Source organism: Pristis pectinata, chromosome 21 (assembly GCF_009764475.1).
Source record: "Pristis pectinata isolate sPriPec2 chromosome 21, sPriPec2.1.pri, whole genome shotgun sequence".
Lineage (NCBI taxonomy): Eukaryota > Metazoa > Chordata > Chondrichthyes > Rhinopristiformes > Pristidae > Pristis > Pristis pectinata.
Genome location: NC_067425.1, coordinates 30,359,805 through 30,376,703, shown reverse-complemented (window position 1 = coordinate 30,376,703; position 16,899 = coordinate 30,359,805). Strand labels below are relative to the sequence as shown.

General features: G+C 41.4%; 1 protein-coding gene across 11 annotated transcripts in view; it reads right to left on the bottom strand.

Moving 5' to 3' along the window:
* gtf2ird1 (GTF2I repeat domain containing 1) overlaps positions 1–16,899 on the bottom strand; it is a 145,279-nt gene that overhangs the window by 65,707 nt on the left and 62,673 nt on the right. For all 11 annotated transcript variants that reach the window (XR_007957940.1, XM_052035730.1, XM_052035728.1 and 8 more), the window contains 2 exons: positions 8,607–8,690; positions 761–944 (listed from right to left, as the gene is read on the bottom strand). Coding sequence is in view for 10 of the 11 variants with exons in the window: in XM_052035730.1 (XP_051891690.1) it covers positions 761–944; positions 8,607–8,690 (268 nt within the window). In the remaining variant the exon portion in view is untranslated. The remainder of the gene's footprint in view (positions 1–760; positions 945–8,606; positions 8,691–16,899) is intronic.

Genomic DNA, 16,899 nt, shown 5'->3' with positions numbered 1-16,899 from the left:
GTACTTCAAATGTCTTTAGTTTGATTTCCAATCCATGCATCAAATCTTCTATTGCTTGAAAATGAACTGAAGTTAAATTTTAAAAGATCCAAACTAAACCAAACCAGGTGCACAATGTCCTCTTTTAACAGGATCCAATGATCTAAGTTGGGACATTTGATGGGAACTCTATGAGCTCAGATTAGTTTGTAACCAGCACAAGAAGTTGCACCTGAGCAGGATAAGAGGGCCTAGAATTTCGCTCTTGATTGAATTCCCATCATTAGCTGTGCCTACGTGGGTACAAAATGCAGAACTTTGGGTGTTTCTTCAGCGTGGGAATTAAAACTTGGTGGTGGATCTCTGTCTGCTCGAGGGTTTTCAAGGGCACTTACAGCATAGAACTGGCAGGGCCATGATCTTCAGAACAATATATGATGGCGGATTAAAATTTGGCACAATGACACCTGTAACTAACAGCCTGCTAACAGTCTCTGTATGAGCTAATTCGGCTGGCCATTACGTAAGGTGTCATCATGCTGCTGGCATCTGGATTGATGTCAGAGCAAAATAATCTCCATCAGGTGATAAACAAACAAAATTCCAAATGGTATTTACACCAGATTTAAACCAGAATTCCTAGTATTTAAACCAGACTTACAGGAAGAATTGTGGATGGGTTGGGAATAGAGTTGTGAAGACCCATCCACAGGTGAAATGCTGTCCAATCCAAATTGCAGAGAGGCTCTGAGGCCTACAACACTTTAGGAAGCCAGCTTACCTCTTAATAACAAAGCGAACTTTATGTCTTGCTTCTAAGATCCGTTTCAATTTGGGAACTCCATAAGTACAAGGTCGCTTGAAGGGAATTCCTTCTGGAATACCTATTATTTCCACTGCATCTGGGTCACATGCAATCTTCCTGTATGGGACAGGAACCATATGATCCAAGCCCAAGGCCTCAGCTACAAAAGAACACAGATGACACCAGTTTAAGACACATTACTATTCCCAGTTTTCTGAGCAGCCCAGAGGCATCTTTACATTGAACTATAGTATAGAAACAGATTTACTCTCTTTTTAAGATCTCTCATATCTGCTTATCCCCTTCCATGTATCCATGCAATTTGCCAAACTCACCTCATGTGGAAGAATGTTCCACATTCTCACCGCTCACTGGATAAAGACATTTCTTCCGAATTCCCTATTTGATTGCTGGGTGGCCACCTTGTATTCATCAGGAGAGACACAAGAGACTGCAGATGCTGGAATCTGGAACAACAAACAATCTGCTGGAGGAAGTCAGAGGGCTGAGCAGCATCTGTGGGAGGAAAGGAAATGGCAAAGTTTCAGGTCAAAACCCTCATGCAGGGTTTTGAGCCAAAACATTGACCATTCCTCTCCTCCCACAGATGCTGCTCGAACTGCCGAGTTCCTCCAGCAGATTGTTTGTTGCACTTTGGTGAATTAAAATTTGTAAATTGGTTTATTATTGTCACATGTTCCGAGGTACAGTGAAAATCTTGTCTTGCATACCACTTGTCCAGATCAATTCAATACACAGTGCATTGAGGTAGCACAAGGGAAAACAATAACAGGATGCAGAATAAAGTGTTACAGTTACAGAGAAAGCACAGTGCAGGCAGACAATAAGGCGCAAGGCCATAACGAGGTAGATTGTGAGGTCAAGAGTTCATTTTATCGTACTAGGGGACTGTTCAATAGTTTTATAACAGCTGGATAGAAGCTGTCCTGGAGCCTGGTGGTACATGCTTTCAGGTTTTTGTATCTCCTGCCCATTGGAGAAGGGAGAAGGGAGAATGTCCGGGGTGGGTGGGGTCTTTGATTATGTTGGCTGCTTTACCTTCTATTAATCCTCTACCTTTTCTCTTCCTCAGAACTGGAATTTGCCTTTATCCTATCAAACATTTCATAATTTTAAATCCCTCTCTCTGTTGTGATCAAGACTTTTTTGATTATTTATTTCTGAAGGTACAATTAAAAAAGGGTGAAGCAAGCTGTGTGGCCTAGTCAATTATACCGTATTATCTGATCACCTCATCTGGCCGACTTTTGTCTTTCCCTGATAATGGTACAAGTGTGAGAAAACTATATGGTGTGACCTTGCTGCATCGTTGTACCAGATACTGCTGGTTACTGTGTGAATGGTTCCCTTCAATTGGGATATTCTGTTCTAAGCGTCATCTTATAGCAACACCAGAGAAACCCACAAACACTACACCAATCACACTGCCCAATGAGGAAACTCTGCATCACTACCGAATGGGCTTGACAACTTCTGCAAACTGTAGTTAACTGCAAATGTCTGTAAAAGTGAATATATCTTTTAATTAGCAACCCCCATATACTTGAACCTCCCTTTTGTCCGTACAGCTTAATTTCAGTTAACCCGGGGGACACAGGGAACTTTTAGTATAATAGCAATTAAATAAGGATGAAAGTTCTGCTCAAGAGACTGTTTATTCAGCTCTAACTGGATCTGCCCTAGCATTGATTATGCTTGGAGACTAGATCCCAATTTAGGCAGTTTAATGTATCCTTTATCTTGCGTCAGTAATACAACTCCTTTCTGCGTCTTACAAAGAGCCATCCCAGGATATTCCATCCTTTCAGTCTTGCTCAAAGCAAAAATAAAATAGGACTCTGATCAACTCAGAGTGCAGATTAAGATGGCCTCTAGCATTTTAGTATTTCTCTGGGATTTGACTTTTTAATTATTTTATCAATAAGAATTTGTTGAAGAACATGAAATAAATATCTAAGGATTGGTGGACTGGTTCAAACATCATCCCTGTTAAATATAATCAGACAAACAACTCTACTCTCCAGATGTAATCCTTTAAATGCTATGAAATGTTATTCCACTCTTAGCAGATGTTATAAAATATCCAAAAGATATGCAAGAGCCATCTCTGAAAATAACATTGCAAACATCAAACTAGGCAGCATTTTACCATCACCCAACACCTTGGACTGTTATTTTAATAAACTTTCTGACTATTTCTGCACAATCAGCTCACCTGATACAGCTGTTTTAAAGTGTCATGGAGAAGTGGAAAGGACATTATTTTGCAAACAGCTGTATGCCTCTAATGACCTGTCAGAAAGAAACGATTTCATTGGTTTGAAGATTGTGCAAAGACTGTTCTTTTGTTCCATTCCAGCAACCAGCAACCCTAAAACCAGATGTAGCCTGGAATAAACCTCTGTAATAAAGTTCAGGCACTTGGCCAGGACTTTGCTGAGCAGACAGAGAATTAATGCAAATCCAGACAAATCAACTATTTCCTTCGATTTCTATCAATTTAGCAAACAGTATTTGCTGTTCATTGTACGATCTCCTCTTAACTGGGGATACAAAATGCTGGCAATCATTTTATGGTGTCGATGGAGTGAAGGGCAGTGTCTTTGCAGTGAAGAGTTGGCAAGGAAGGGGGCAATCCCTTTAATGTATATTTTAATGCAGTTTTACTGTTTGATTTTCTTAACATTGTGGGTTTCAAATGCAGTGGTGAGCAGGCAGTAAAACCTGATACCCCTGGTTAATTATGCAAACAGCTAGAACTGGTGAACTGGAGTTATTGTCAGCTGACTCAGAACTTGCGGTGCCTAGGAATATAAATCTGTGGGTCCTGCTAAAGCACCCTGCGCTATACCACACCATGCAGTGCTTACCAGGTGCCATGTCAAAGGATTGTGGACAGTTGAGGTTAGGGTAAAGATGAAGCTTTGTATTAAACACTAGTGGATTAAAAATACTGCATTTGTTTTTGGATCAATGAGTTAATCTGAATTTGGTGAGACACTTTGCTTTCAATTATAATTCACTGCATACCTTGAACTAAATCCCCCAGTGTCTCCAAACTATTGGGGGCTAGACAAAATTATTATAAGCATAAATAGCCAGTTGATAAAGTTGATTAGTAATTAAGTTAAGACAGTCATGCCAGGACAGTTGGTATGCTGCAGCATGTCAGAGCTGACGGAAACACCAGATTCATGGCAATCACATGTCATAGAGTCATACAGCACAGAAACAGCCCATCTGGTCATGCCAGCCAAGATGCCGATCTAAGCGAGTCCCATTTGCCCACATTTGGCCCATGTCCCTCTCAATCTTTCCTGCCATGTACCTGTCCAAGTGTCTTTTAAATGTTATTATTGTACCTGCCTCAACCACTTCCTCTGGCAGCTCAATCCACATGCGGACCACTCTCTGGATGAAAAAGTTGCCCCTCAGGTTCCTATTAAATCTCTCCCCTCTCAGCTTAAATCTATGCCCTCTCGTTCCTGATGCCCCAATCTGTAGTAAATGTTTGCAGTTTGAGGAAATGTAGCTCAGAACTGATGAACTGGAGTCTGGGATTTGGACACTTTGATGCCTCAGAAAGAGGGAATTACTTGGATACTTGGCTCCAAGAGGCAGTCGCACCCCTGCAGAACTAGCCAGTCGAGAAGGACGGCAGGGCTTAATGATGCGTGAGACAGGCTTGAGGATTCAGAAGGTTGCACTGGAGGAGCTTCAGCTCTTGCACTTGTCCAACAAATACAAGATTCTTGCAACTTGTGTGCATGAGAGCTAGGACCACAGGGAGGAGGAGCAAACTGATGATAACACCGGGCTATTCAAGTTGGGTGAGTAGAAAAACAATGTAGTGGTAACACGGGACAATGTATTTTGGGGCATAGATACATCTCTGCAGCCACAAGTGCAAGTCCTGAAGTCTGTGTTGTAGTACCAGGGTTAAGAACATCTCCTTTGCAGCCAGAGAGGTACTTGCTGTTGAAGGGGCAAGATTCAGTTGGCATGGTCATTGCGGGAAACAATGACATAGGAGTTCTGCCAAAGTGGTATGAACAGCTAGAGTCCAAATGAACAAACAGAACTACAAAGAGTTGCTGGATTATCATCTGAGCAACATGCAAATTGGCAAAGATTGAATAAGGTCAGTAAGTTGAATGTCTGGTTCAAAAACTGGTGTTGGAGAATTGGGTTTCAATTGTAGATAAGGCTTAAACTAAGTAATTGGTGGACGTATGGTGGTGGGGGGGGGAGCACAAGGGTTCAGGGAAGGGGAAATTAGAAATTATTAGGTGACAATGCAGGGTAGAAAATGGGTAATGATAACCAGACTGTTTTGGGAAGGGACAGAGCTTACAAAGATAAGAGTATACCTCCAAATGGTGTCAGTAGGCAAAATGGTCAAAGACAAATTGATGGCTCTTCATTGGAATGCATAAAGCATTCACAACAAGATAGCTAAATAAGTGGGCACAAACTAATACCCGTTGCAGAGACGTGGTTGCAAGGTTGAGAATTAAATAATCCAGGATATTTGACTTCTAAAAAATATAGGCAAAATGGAAAAGGAGAAGGGACAGCCAAGATAACAAAGGATGGAATAAGGGTAGAAAAAGAAGTAACATTGGCTCAGGAAATCAATGTAGAATAATTTTGTGAGGAGCTAAGAAACTACAAGGGACATAAAACATTGGGAGCTGTCCAAAGCCCACTAATCATTTGTAATATTGAGGGCACGTTAAGAAATTAGGGGTGCATGTGACAAGAAACAATTAATCATGATGGATTTTAATATACATATCGCCTGGGCAAACTAAATTGGCAGTAATAGTGTAGAGGGTGAATTCATGGAGTCAATGCAAGATGTTGAGATATATTAGTATGTTGAGGATCAAACTTTGGAACTGACTATTTCATGTCTGGTTTTGTGCAATGAGAAAGGATTAAATTAATAATCTGGAAGCTGAGGGTGTTCACAGAGGATCGATCATAACATATGATGTAGGTTTATAGTATGATTGAAAATGATTTAATTCAATCTGAAGTCAATGTATTAAATATGGAAAAGACCCACAAAGATATGAAGCGCAAGTTGGCTACGGTAGATAGGGATCGACATTAAAAGGTTTTACAGAAGGCTGATATTTAAAGAATTAATATATAGATTACAACAAATATGTATTCATTAAAATTCAAACACTCAACAAGAAAACTATTCCAAATGTGGCTAACAAGAGAAAGCACGGGTAACAATAGATAAAAGGAAAATATTTACAACATTGCAAGTAATTCAGAATTAAGCAAACGAAAATAAGGTAGAATATGAGAGTAATCCAGTGAGAAACAAAACAGACTGCAATTTATTCTTCAGAAATATTATAAGGAAACAATGAGAAATGTAAACACGAGTCTTTACAGGCAGACAGGAGAAATTGTATCAGGAAATAAGGAAAGGACACAGAAATTAAACAAACTCTTTGCACCCGTCTTCATGGAAGAGGACACAGAAAATAACTCCTGGAATGGTGGAGAACAACAGGTCTATTCAGGCCACAAAACTGAGAGAAATTAGGAATATTAGAAAAATATATCAGTGAAATTAAGGGGACTGGAAGCCGATACATCCAGAGGACCTGATGACTTGCTGCCTAGGGCTTTGGAAGAAGTACATGTGGAGATAACTGGTTGTTATTTTCTATAATTCAGCAGATTGTAGAATGGGTCCCACCATTTGGAAGGTAGCAAATTACCATTTAAGGTAACAGGGAAAGAAGATATAGGGAATAATAGATCAGCTCACCTGACTTCAGTAGTAGGGAAAATGCTGCAGAAAATGCTAAGGAATTGGTAGCAGTACACTTAGGTAATAATAAGACTAGGTGGAGTTAACATAGATTTATGGAATGGAATTCGTGTTTGACAAACCCGTTAAGAGCTTTTTGAGGTTGTAGTTAGTAGAATAGATGAGGGCGAACCAGTGGATGTGATGCACAGACTTTCTGAAGGCCTTTGATAGCGTTCCACACAAACACATTTCAAGCACATGGGATTGGAGGTAATATACTGGCATAGATTGAAGATTGGTTAATACACAGAACACTGTGGCAGAGTATGTATAATGTATATTTGTCTGTACTACGTGCCTGTGATGCTGCTGCAAGCATGTTTTGTACCTGTACCTCACCGTACTTCTGCACGTGACAATAAACTCAACTTAACCTGACTTACGGCTAGAGCTGTGGGCCGGGATACACTGTGCATCTGACCGGCATTAGTTGGCCGAAGTTGCACGACCCCATTCATTTGAAAGAGGTCACCAAACTAGAATAAAAATGCACTTTAAATGGTCCATTTATTTTTTCTCTTCTAAATGCTTTGAATGAATTTCTAGTCCTTCAAGCTGTTTACAAAATAAATTTATTGTTTTTTTTTAAAGACAATTTTTATTCAAAACTGCTTCCAACATTTCTGATTATCAGACATGTAAATTCTTCAAAGGCTTCAGGCAAGGCCTTGTGATTCACCACCTGAGGCCTCATAGGCTGCTTCTCCTCACAGCAAGCTACTCAGACCCAAAGGGTTAGGGTCACTCTGGCCCTGTTACATCTTGCACTCTGGGAAAGAAAGACCCAGCACATTTACTCTGTTTGTTCTCTCCACGGATACTGCCTGTCCTCATTGACCCTCACCAATTTTTATAAATGCACCATAAAAAGCACCCTATCCAGATGCATCACAGCTTGGTATAGCAACTGCTCTGCCTGAGTCCGCAAGAAACTGCAGAGAGTCGTGTACACAGCTCAGCACATCACGGAAGCCAGTGTCCCCTCCACGGACTCTGTCTACACTTCTCGCTGCCTCGGAAAAGTGGGCAGAAGATACAAAAGTCTGAAGGTACGTACCACCAGGCTGAAGGACAGCTTCTAACCCGCTGTTAAAAGGCTCTCGAATGGATCTATTGTACGATAAAATGGACTCTTGACATCACAATCTACCTCATCATGGTCTTGCACCTTATTGTCTGCCTGCACTTCCCTGTAACTGTAACACTTTATTCTGCATTCAGTCATTGCTTTTCCCTTGTACTACCTTAATGTATTGACATGAAATTATCTGTATGGATGGCATGCAAAACAAAGTTTTTCATTGTACCTTGGTACATGTGTCAATAATAAACCAATTACCAACTTTCCCTGCTCCATCGTCTCACGGTGATTAACATGGCACTTTTTTTCACTCCTCACATCAGTGAGATGGAAATTTCTTATGATGCATACAAAGTCATATTCTTTTATGTGACTACAATCTTGAACATTTATACAGTACAGAGAGATGAATGGGATTGTTACCACAGAGTGAATTCTAGCCACTTAGAGCTTTTTTGTTAAATGTTTAGTGGGTAGAAAATACCATCCAATTCATTTTCCATTGTCCACTTTAGTCTCATTTTCTATTCAGTTTAGTGCAACTAACAGCCTTATCTAAAGTGGTAGCTGCAGCCTGACAAAATTTCAGGCAGCCTTGAATATGCAAGAGCTGAAAGAAAATCCAACTTAGGATCAGTCAGAAACATTCTTGGAGCTGACATGGAAAAACAGTGTCAAATTAAAAAGGACAAAAGGACCCAAAATTGCTGGGGTCTCAGGCCCTTTAAGAAGGCAATTGACAACAGGATGCCCAAATAAACTTTCAATGACAATGTCACCAATTCCATTGGCATTGTTTTCAGTTTGCATGGGTTACAAGCATGTTATAGTACTTATAGTTAGAGCAAGTATGACAGTACCTGGATGCAAGGACTCACCGTATCTGCTGTTGAAGAGGATCTGCACACACTCCCTCAGAATATTGATGTCTTCTGTTTCTTTTATGTACAAGTTCCATTTTTCTGCAAAATAGAATAAGAGATGGTCATAGAGTTATACAGCACAGAGACAAGATGACCAAGGTGCCTTCCTGAGCTAGTCCCATTTGCTTGTACTTGGCCCATGTCCCTCTAAACCTTACCTATCCTTGAACCATTGTAATTGTACTCGCCTCCACTATTCCTACTGGCGGATATTCTAAGATACTCCCCCACTTGGGAAGGCCTTTGAGAAATGGTTTATGTATGTCAGGGCTTCCCTTTCTCTCAATAATGAGTCATGCCTCCACAAAGCTGCTCCCTTTATAGGACAGCAGTGGAGGGAAAGCTACTTTCTCAATCCCAACCCACTTCACCTGTCATGGTTGGCACAATTCATTTGTCCCATGTCTCTCTAATTCATTTGTGGCCCACCCACGTCTCAAGATATTTGAGAGAGCTTGGACTTGACACAGCTGGTTCTGCTGCCAAAACTTTCAAACTGAAGGATATTATATGAGCTGATCCAGTGTCCATTGCAAGTGAACTGGCTCTTACTAAACTAGTGCTTCAAATGAATCGCTGCCCCTGAAGGTTTTCTGTTCCTTGTTCTCCAGTGGACTCAGCCAGTTGTCCACTGATCAATTACTCCTAGTCACAGGATTGAAGTAGGGAACTAAAAACCGACAGATTGGTTAGCAGAATCCCATTGCAGACTGCAGTGTTCCTCGAAACAAATCTTTTATGTTCTATTTGGTATGTGCCCTTGGACAAAAAGGGCAGTGAATTGCATTGGTTTACAGCAAGACATGAATGTACATTAACAGAAAATTTTGTTGTATTTATCAAAAGATTTCTGGACACAGTGTTTATTCTAAGGGCAATGTCCTACATAAGCTAAATTTACTTCCAGATAACATCCTTCTTATCCCCAGGGCTCTGTTTCCCGAATCAGCTCCCGAATCAGTTTATTTTGGTGTGTAGTGACGTAATCTAGGAACTACAGTAGCCAATTCGTACGCAGCAAGGTCCTATAAACAATGATGTGATAACAACCGAATAATCTGCTTTAGTGATGTCAACTGTGGGAGAAATATTACCCAGGACGTTAGGAGAACACACCTGCTCTTCAAAAGAGTGGTGTGGAATCCTTCACTCAGGCTGAGAGGGAGCAAGAGAGTAATTTGATTTACCACCCAACAGTGCAGCACCCCCACTGTGCAGTGTTAGCCTAGAACATGTACTGAGTCCTTGAGTAGGGTTTAGTAGTGTGTGGGTCCATTTCACCAGTACCGTCTCACTGCTCATTCTGTTTATACCATAAATGTGATAGAAATGTGCAAGGTTTCATTTGAAATTGCTCCATTATCTTCTGCATGGTTTGTTATAAATATGCAGGATGTTTGAATCCAGACAGTGTGGAAAATCAACTATGTGGGGAGATAGAGTCATAGAGTACTACAGCACAGAAACAGGCCCTTCGACCCATCTAGTCCATGCCAACCTGGTCTTCTGCCTATACCCATCTACCTGCACCCAGACCATATCCCTCCAAACCCCTCCCATCCGTGTACCTAACCAAACTTCTCTTAGATGTTGCAACTGAACCCACATCTACCACTTCCGCTGGCAGCTCGTTCCACACTCACACCACCCTCTGAGTGAAGAAGTTTCCCCTCAGATTCCTCTTAAATATTTCACCTTTCACCCTAAACCTATGTCCTCTAGTTCTAGTCTCACCCAACCCAAGGGAAAAAAGCCTGCATGCATTCACCCTATCTACACTCCTCATAATTTTGTATACCTCTACAAGATCTCCCCTCATTCTCCTGTGCTCCAGGGAATGAAGTCCTAACCTAGTCAACCTTTCTCTATAACTCAGGTCCTTAAGTCCATGCAATATCCTTGTAAATTTTATCCTCACTCTTTCAAGATTATTGATATCTTTCATGTAGGTAGGTGACCAGAACTGCCCACAATACTCTAAATTCAGCCTCACCAATGTCTTGGACAACTTCAACATACATCCCAATTCATGTACTCAGTGCCCTGATTTATGAAGGCCAAAGTGCCAAAAGCTCTTTTTACAACCCTATCTACCTGTGACTTTCAAGGAACTATGGATCTGTATTCCCAGGTCCCTCTGTTCTACCACACACCTCACAGCCTATTGGTAAGTCCTATTGGTTTGTCCTCTCAAAGTGCAACACCTGCTGTTATCTAACACCAGATCTGCTGTTATTTTGAAAATCCTGTGAGCATTGATTATTACAGTGCAACCAGCTACACAATCTTCGAAGAAAAGCACTCATCATGCTGAGGAATTGAGAGGTGTATTTGGGTAGCAGAGACGAGTACTCCCCAAACAAGATTAACTATCAGTACGAAACCCACTCTGCTGAGTCCCTGTGTGAATACCATTTAATATTTTCCCAAAGCAACTGCCATGCAATTGTTCTAAATGAAAATAACAACCTGAGGCAGTTTGATATCCAAACCTGTGAGGGATTGAGACTTACCTAACATGCAAATTTATGTAATCTGTCAAGTGAAACGGAACTCATTGTATTACCTTAGACTATTTTCACTCCCACACCCATGCTAAATTGCTTCAGTGGCTACTGAGCAAGCATTAAACCTATTTTAAATGAGCTAGCATTTTGGCTTAAACAATGGAGAGAGGGAATTCAGACCCACATGTTAGGCATAGTCTCACAGTGTAAGCTCCTGTACCATCACTATTTCTGTTTCAGTAGAGAAACTGTGTTTACAACTTGGGAGACTTATCACTGCTGTAAATAGCAAAAATGTGGGTGATGTTTGGTATGGGTTCCTTCCTTATTACCAAAAAGTTTACTCCCTCAAATCTTTATAACACTCAATTATAAAATACATCTGGATTTGCAAGGCTAAAGATCCAGGCATAAACAAGCACACGTAAGTGACTAAAACACCCATTTCTGGAGGACTAACTCATGTCATTCTAAGGACTGAGACTGAAAAGAAAATTGGAAACAGATCTTAAACCTTTATGGGTTAATCCTGTTCCAGAAATAAGAATTCCTAGAAGTCAAGTGGAATTAGTTGAGTATTTCAGACTAAAACATGTTGCAATCAAAAAATAAATGCCATTTGGATATTTGCCATTTCTCTGTTAAAATTGGCACTAATGATTGCAAATAGGATTGGTAACATGAGTACAGGTTTTGGGCAAGCCAGTGACTAATTCTGTGATTGAAGTATTAAGTTAAACAGCAAAGACAAACATCTATAGAACTGAGGACCTTATATTTTACCCTATGCATATGAGCCACGGACAACATCTAGTAACGAACTGAAGAAAGTTCATCATTTGTATCCAACTGTCACAGAAGACTTATGAAACTGAGGTGGCAAGGCAAAATCCCAGATCTGAAATTTTCCAGGATGTAAACTGGATGTACCCTGTCCATGCTAAGGTGGTTGAAGCACATGGTGAGAATATCAGATGACCAACTTCCAAATAGGTCATTGTTATGAAGAGTTCGTGAAATGTAAGGAGTCAAAAGGTGGGCAGTGCAAAAGGTGCAAAGGTGTTTAGAAATCAAGAATGATGCTCTGGAACAAGGACGTAGATAATTGGTTGCTCAAGGTCAGGAAGAGTGGTGCAAAAGAGTCAACAGTGGACCAGCTGGTTCTGAAATGCACTGCAGCAGGGATGCCAAAGCTGTAGGAATATGCGACACGTTGCCAAAAACCAGTTCCTCCAAACTCACTCATCTATGCTCAGTGTGGAAGAAGGTCCCACACCAAAAACAGGCTGAGTTAGCCACAAATAGGCTTAGCAACATCCTAAGCTGTAAACAAAAAGGCAGCCACCACCATTGTTACTGAACTATCAGTTTCAACTTCCCTTTTAGCACGTATTAAACATTAAATTAATAGACTGTTACTAGCAATTTAGAGAATTCAGATCTGGGCAGGTGAGCAAGCAAAATTCCATTCTTGTTCTGTGGATTACCAAGATTTTGAATTGTTGTTTATTGAATGGCAGGGTAGTGGTTAGTGTGACGCTATTACAGCGCCAGCGACCCGGGTTCAATTCCCGTTGCTGTCTGTAAGGAGTTTGTACGTTCTCCCCGTGTCTGCGTGGGTTTCCTCCGGGTGCTCCGGTTTCCTCCCACATTCCAAAGACGTACGGGTAGGTTAACATGGGTTTAAATGGGCGGCGCGGACTCGTTGGGCTGGAAGGGCCTGTTACTGTGCTGTAAATAAAGTCTTTAAAAGAACAGCATTCCACAACTTATCATTAAAAACGAGAAAGTAGGAGCCCTCAGACCTTATTCAACATTCAGTAAGATTATGGGTGATCCTCAACCTCAAATTCACTTCCTTTCAAACCCAAATCCCTTGAGTCACTGAGTATTCAAATCTCATTCCTCCCTATTTTTAATGACTCAGTGACAATAGTTCTCTATGCACAAAATGTCAATGATTCACAACCTTCTGAGAAAATTTCCTCTTACATAGCTGATCACGTACCTCAAGGTCTACATCCCATCTCCTCCTTGACGCGCCTACCCAACTCTTTCCTTCGCAACCATTTCCAGACTCTATGCCCACAGAACACAGCCCCTCAGGATTTACCTCATCAGTTCCTCTCAGCACCTTACACTTTAATGAGACGACCTATTGTTCCTCTAAACTCCAGTGTGTAAAGGCCAATCCTGCACAGCTTCTCCTTAGAGAGCATGGTCCTGTGGCTATGAGTGGCCTGGACAGTGATCTGGTGGTGATACATCACTTTCACATTCTTAGGAGGCTTTAACGTTGGAAGTGGAAGTTCTTCTGTTCAGTGTTAATGTGGCCTTTTTCCTTTCATATCAAACTTTTCTTTTTTAATGTTATAATGGAATTTGCTTCCATCAGTGTTTCTAGTTGGATCCCTCTTGTAACAAAACAATTCTTCTAAGCTCTCCCAATAGTGATAATTTTGGGTTTACCTGGCATATGTAAAGGAATTAGAGGGTTTAACAGATTGTACCATCCAGGCATTCCAAGCAGGTTGATATCTACAGCCTTCTATTGGAAGCAACGATGTAGTAAGAAAGGAATTGTTTCTTCCCTTACAGAATGGCAACACACTGTTGTGCGCCTGGATCCAGAGTCATTATACACCCAGTCAAAAAGATATTCAAACATATGTGAATGCAATCATCACTGGAAAGTTGTAAACACTTCTGTATGTTTTCCAAGTGGTCTTTCTGCAGCAGCTACACACACCCCTTTGCACAGTTAATCACAGAGAGACTGGTGCTTCACACTTCCCACACTCTCTGTGAGCCTGCACGTTGCAACTGAGTTATAACTGCAACTCCTTCAATTGCTTTATTTGTCTTGCCATCTTTCCACAAGTTTAAGAACAAAAGGAAGAAACGATGGAGTAGGCCCCTGAAGCTTGTGCCACCATTCAAGATCAGGGTGTTGTGATCAATGGCCTGCCCTTTCCTGCTAGATCCCCATAACCCTTCATTTCTGTAAAGTCCAAAAGACTATTTTGAATACACTTAATGACTCAGGCTGCACAGTTCTCTGGAGAAGAAAATCATACATATAAATATATATTTCCAATGCTTGAGGAAGAAAACCTAACTGCAATGTGAACCTGCAATGGATGTAGTTGATGTGATGCATTCCTTATACACAGTACTTAGCTTCATTTGTAAGTGATGACCCAAAGGTATGACCAGCTGCCACTGGTGTGCACTAACCTCAGATTCTACACTTCTGTCTTATGCTGTACTCATTATGGCAGAGCTGTAGGCTCTCAGGCTCAGCTCACGTCTTGCATGTAGATGGAATGAAGCTGGAGATCATCTGGGAAGCTACATCACAAATACCCTCCTATGCAAGTTGTTGCAGTGTGCAATATAGCAAAATTCTTGTATAGGTCACTAACCTGTGGATGCCCATTCCCCTTCTGTGAATTTCATCTCTTGGTGGAGTGAAGTGGGTTCGTTTTTGGACCCTAGTGTGCTGACAGCATTGTTTAGAATGTTGAAGGGAGATGGTATTGATACATTCTCTTAGTGCCTGGTCCCCACAGTAGACACCACCGAGATTGCCAAATGCTCAGCGGCAGAAAGCAGGGCAGACTAAATATTCCACCTGTATGAAAACTGATCTGTTGGCAAAGAGGATCAATCAACTTGGCGGACCTCATCCAACAATGATCAACTCTTCCTGAGCTACCGGTGGTCTCTTTCCTCGTCCATGCCCTTGCCTCAACATTTTCTCTTCCTACGGCTGACAAACACATCAAGAAGAAAGGTTACTCCAAGGTGCTGTGCTGCAGAGTTGAAGTGTAAGGCATGAAATATCCCAAAGTTAGTCTAATGGTATAGTAATAATAATGCTGAGCAAGGTAGGTAGAAGGCATCATCAGTGACAGTCTCTGAAGGGCCAGCTAAATGGAACTTTTCTTGACATTATTAAATATAATGTTGCCATCCAGCAGCTTGGTCACATTTTCTGGCTTTGACCCTTCCTCCCGCCGTCTTCTGAGATTACCGTATCCTTATCATCTAGATTCCTCCTTTAAATCCATGGGCAAGCAGGATAGAGACTATTCTCCAGTAGCACAATAGCGTGTGCTGTCTGAGGACGCATGAGGAACGATCCCTCTACATTACTTCGAGGAAATCGTGGATACCATCGTACAGTTAGCATTCCGCTGGCAGTATCGAATTGGAGATGTTCAACAAGGGGGCTGTGTGGGGGAAGGGCAAAGAACCTTAGCTATAAGGAGAGGCTGGACAAATTTGGGTTGTTTTCTCTGGAGCGTCGGGGGCTGAGGGGGCGATGAATATAAAATGAGAGGCAGAGGTAGGATGGATAGTCAGAGTGTTTTTTCCAGAGTGGAATACAAGAGGGCATAAGCTTGAAGGTGAATGGGGGAAAGTTTAAAGGAGATGTACGAGGTAAGTTTTTATTTTTACACAGAGAGTGGTGGGTGCTTGGAATGTGCTGCCAGGGTTGTAGTGGAAGCAGATACGATAGTGACGTTCAAGAGGCATTTGGAGAGGGACATGAACAGGCAGGGAATGGAGGGATATGGATCACGTGCAGGCAGATGGGATTAGTTTAATTCAGCACAGACATTGTGGGCTGAAGGGCCTGTTCCGGTGTTGTACTATTCCATGTTCCAAACTGTTCCCTTACCACGTCATCAGTAAAAATAATTCAAATAATTCAATTTACACACAAAATCTTTTGCATTTAACTAATCCAATAACTTTTATTGGAGAGATTATAATTCTTCTGTTTCCTGGCTTAGAAGATGTCACAGTGCAGTGAATTGCTCTGTACATAATAAGTGGTTTTTATTCCCTGAACCAGTAATGCACTTGCAGTATCACACTGTTTGAAAAGTGTGATTTCTACTAATGTGCCCACAAGTGTTGTAACAATCAGAAGATACCTTTCAGTGTGCCACTAAGCCATTTGCTGTTTATGAGTGGTTCCAATGGATTATAAACACCGCCTTCATCAATCCTGCTGTCATTAGCACTGGTTAGGTTTTCTGATAGACATACATTTCTCCTGCACCAGCTATTTTCCATCATATCTGTATATTTAGGTTGGGTAATTCACACAATCTTGAGAGTTTACTTGACAGTCTTTTTTTGCACATCTCTGCAGGGTCTGCCACTGAGTTATTAACAGATTTGGAAAAGTTCAGGGCCAGCATGTTCCTGTTAGAGTGAAGAGCAAGGTCGGTAAATTAGGGAACCTTGGTTAACGAGGGATATGGAGCGTCTGGTCAGGGTTAGAGCAGAGTGCAGAAAAGATTCACAAAGATGCTGCCAGGGTTGGAGTCCTTGAGTTATCAGGAGAGATTGAATAAAATGGGCTTATTTTCCTTGGAGGGAAGGAGGCTGAGAGGTGACATGACAGAGGTATATAAATTTATGAGAGGCATAGATAGGATAGGTAGCCAGTGTCTGCTTCCCGTGGTAGGGCTGTCAAAAACTAGAGGGCATAGGTTTAAGGCGAGAGGGAGAAGGTTTAAAGGGGACCTGAAGGGTAAATATTTCCATGTAAAGAGTAGTTGGTATCTGGAATGAGTTGTCAGAGGAGGTGGTGGAGACAGGAAGTTACAAAATTTAAGAGGCATCTGGACTGGTACTTGAATGCGCAGGGCATGGAGGGATATGGAATTAATGCAGTCAAGTGGGATTAGTAGCATTGGGCATGATGGTCGGCATAGACATAA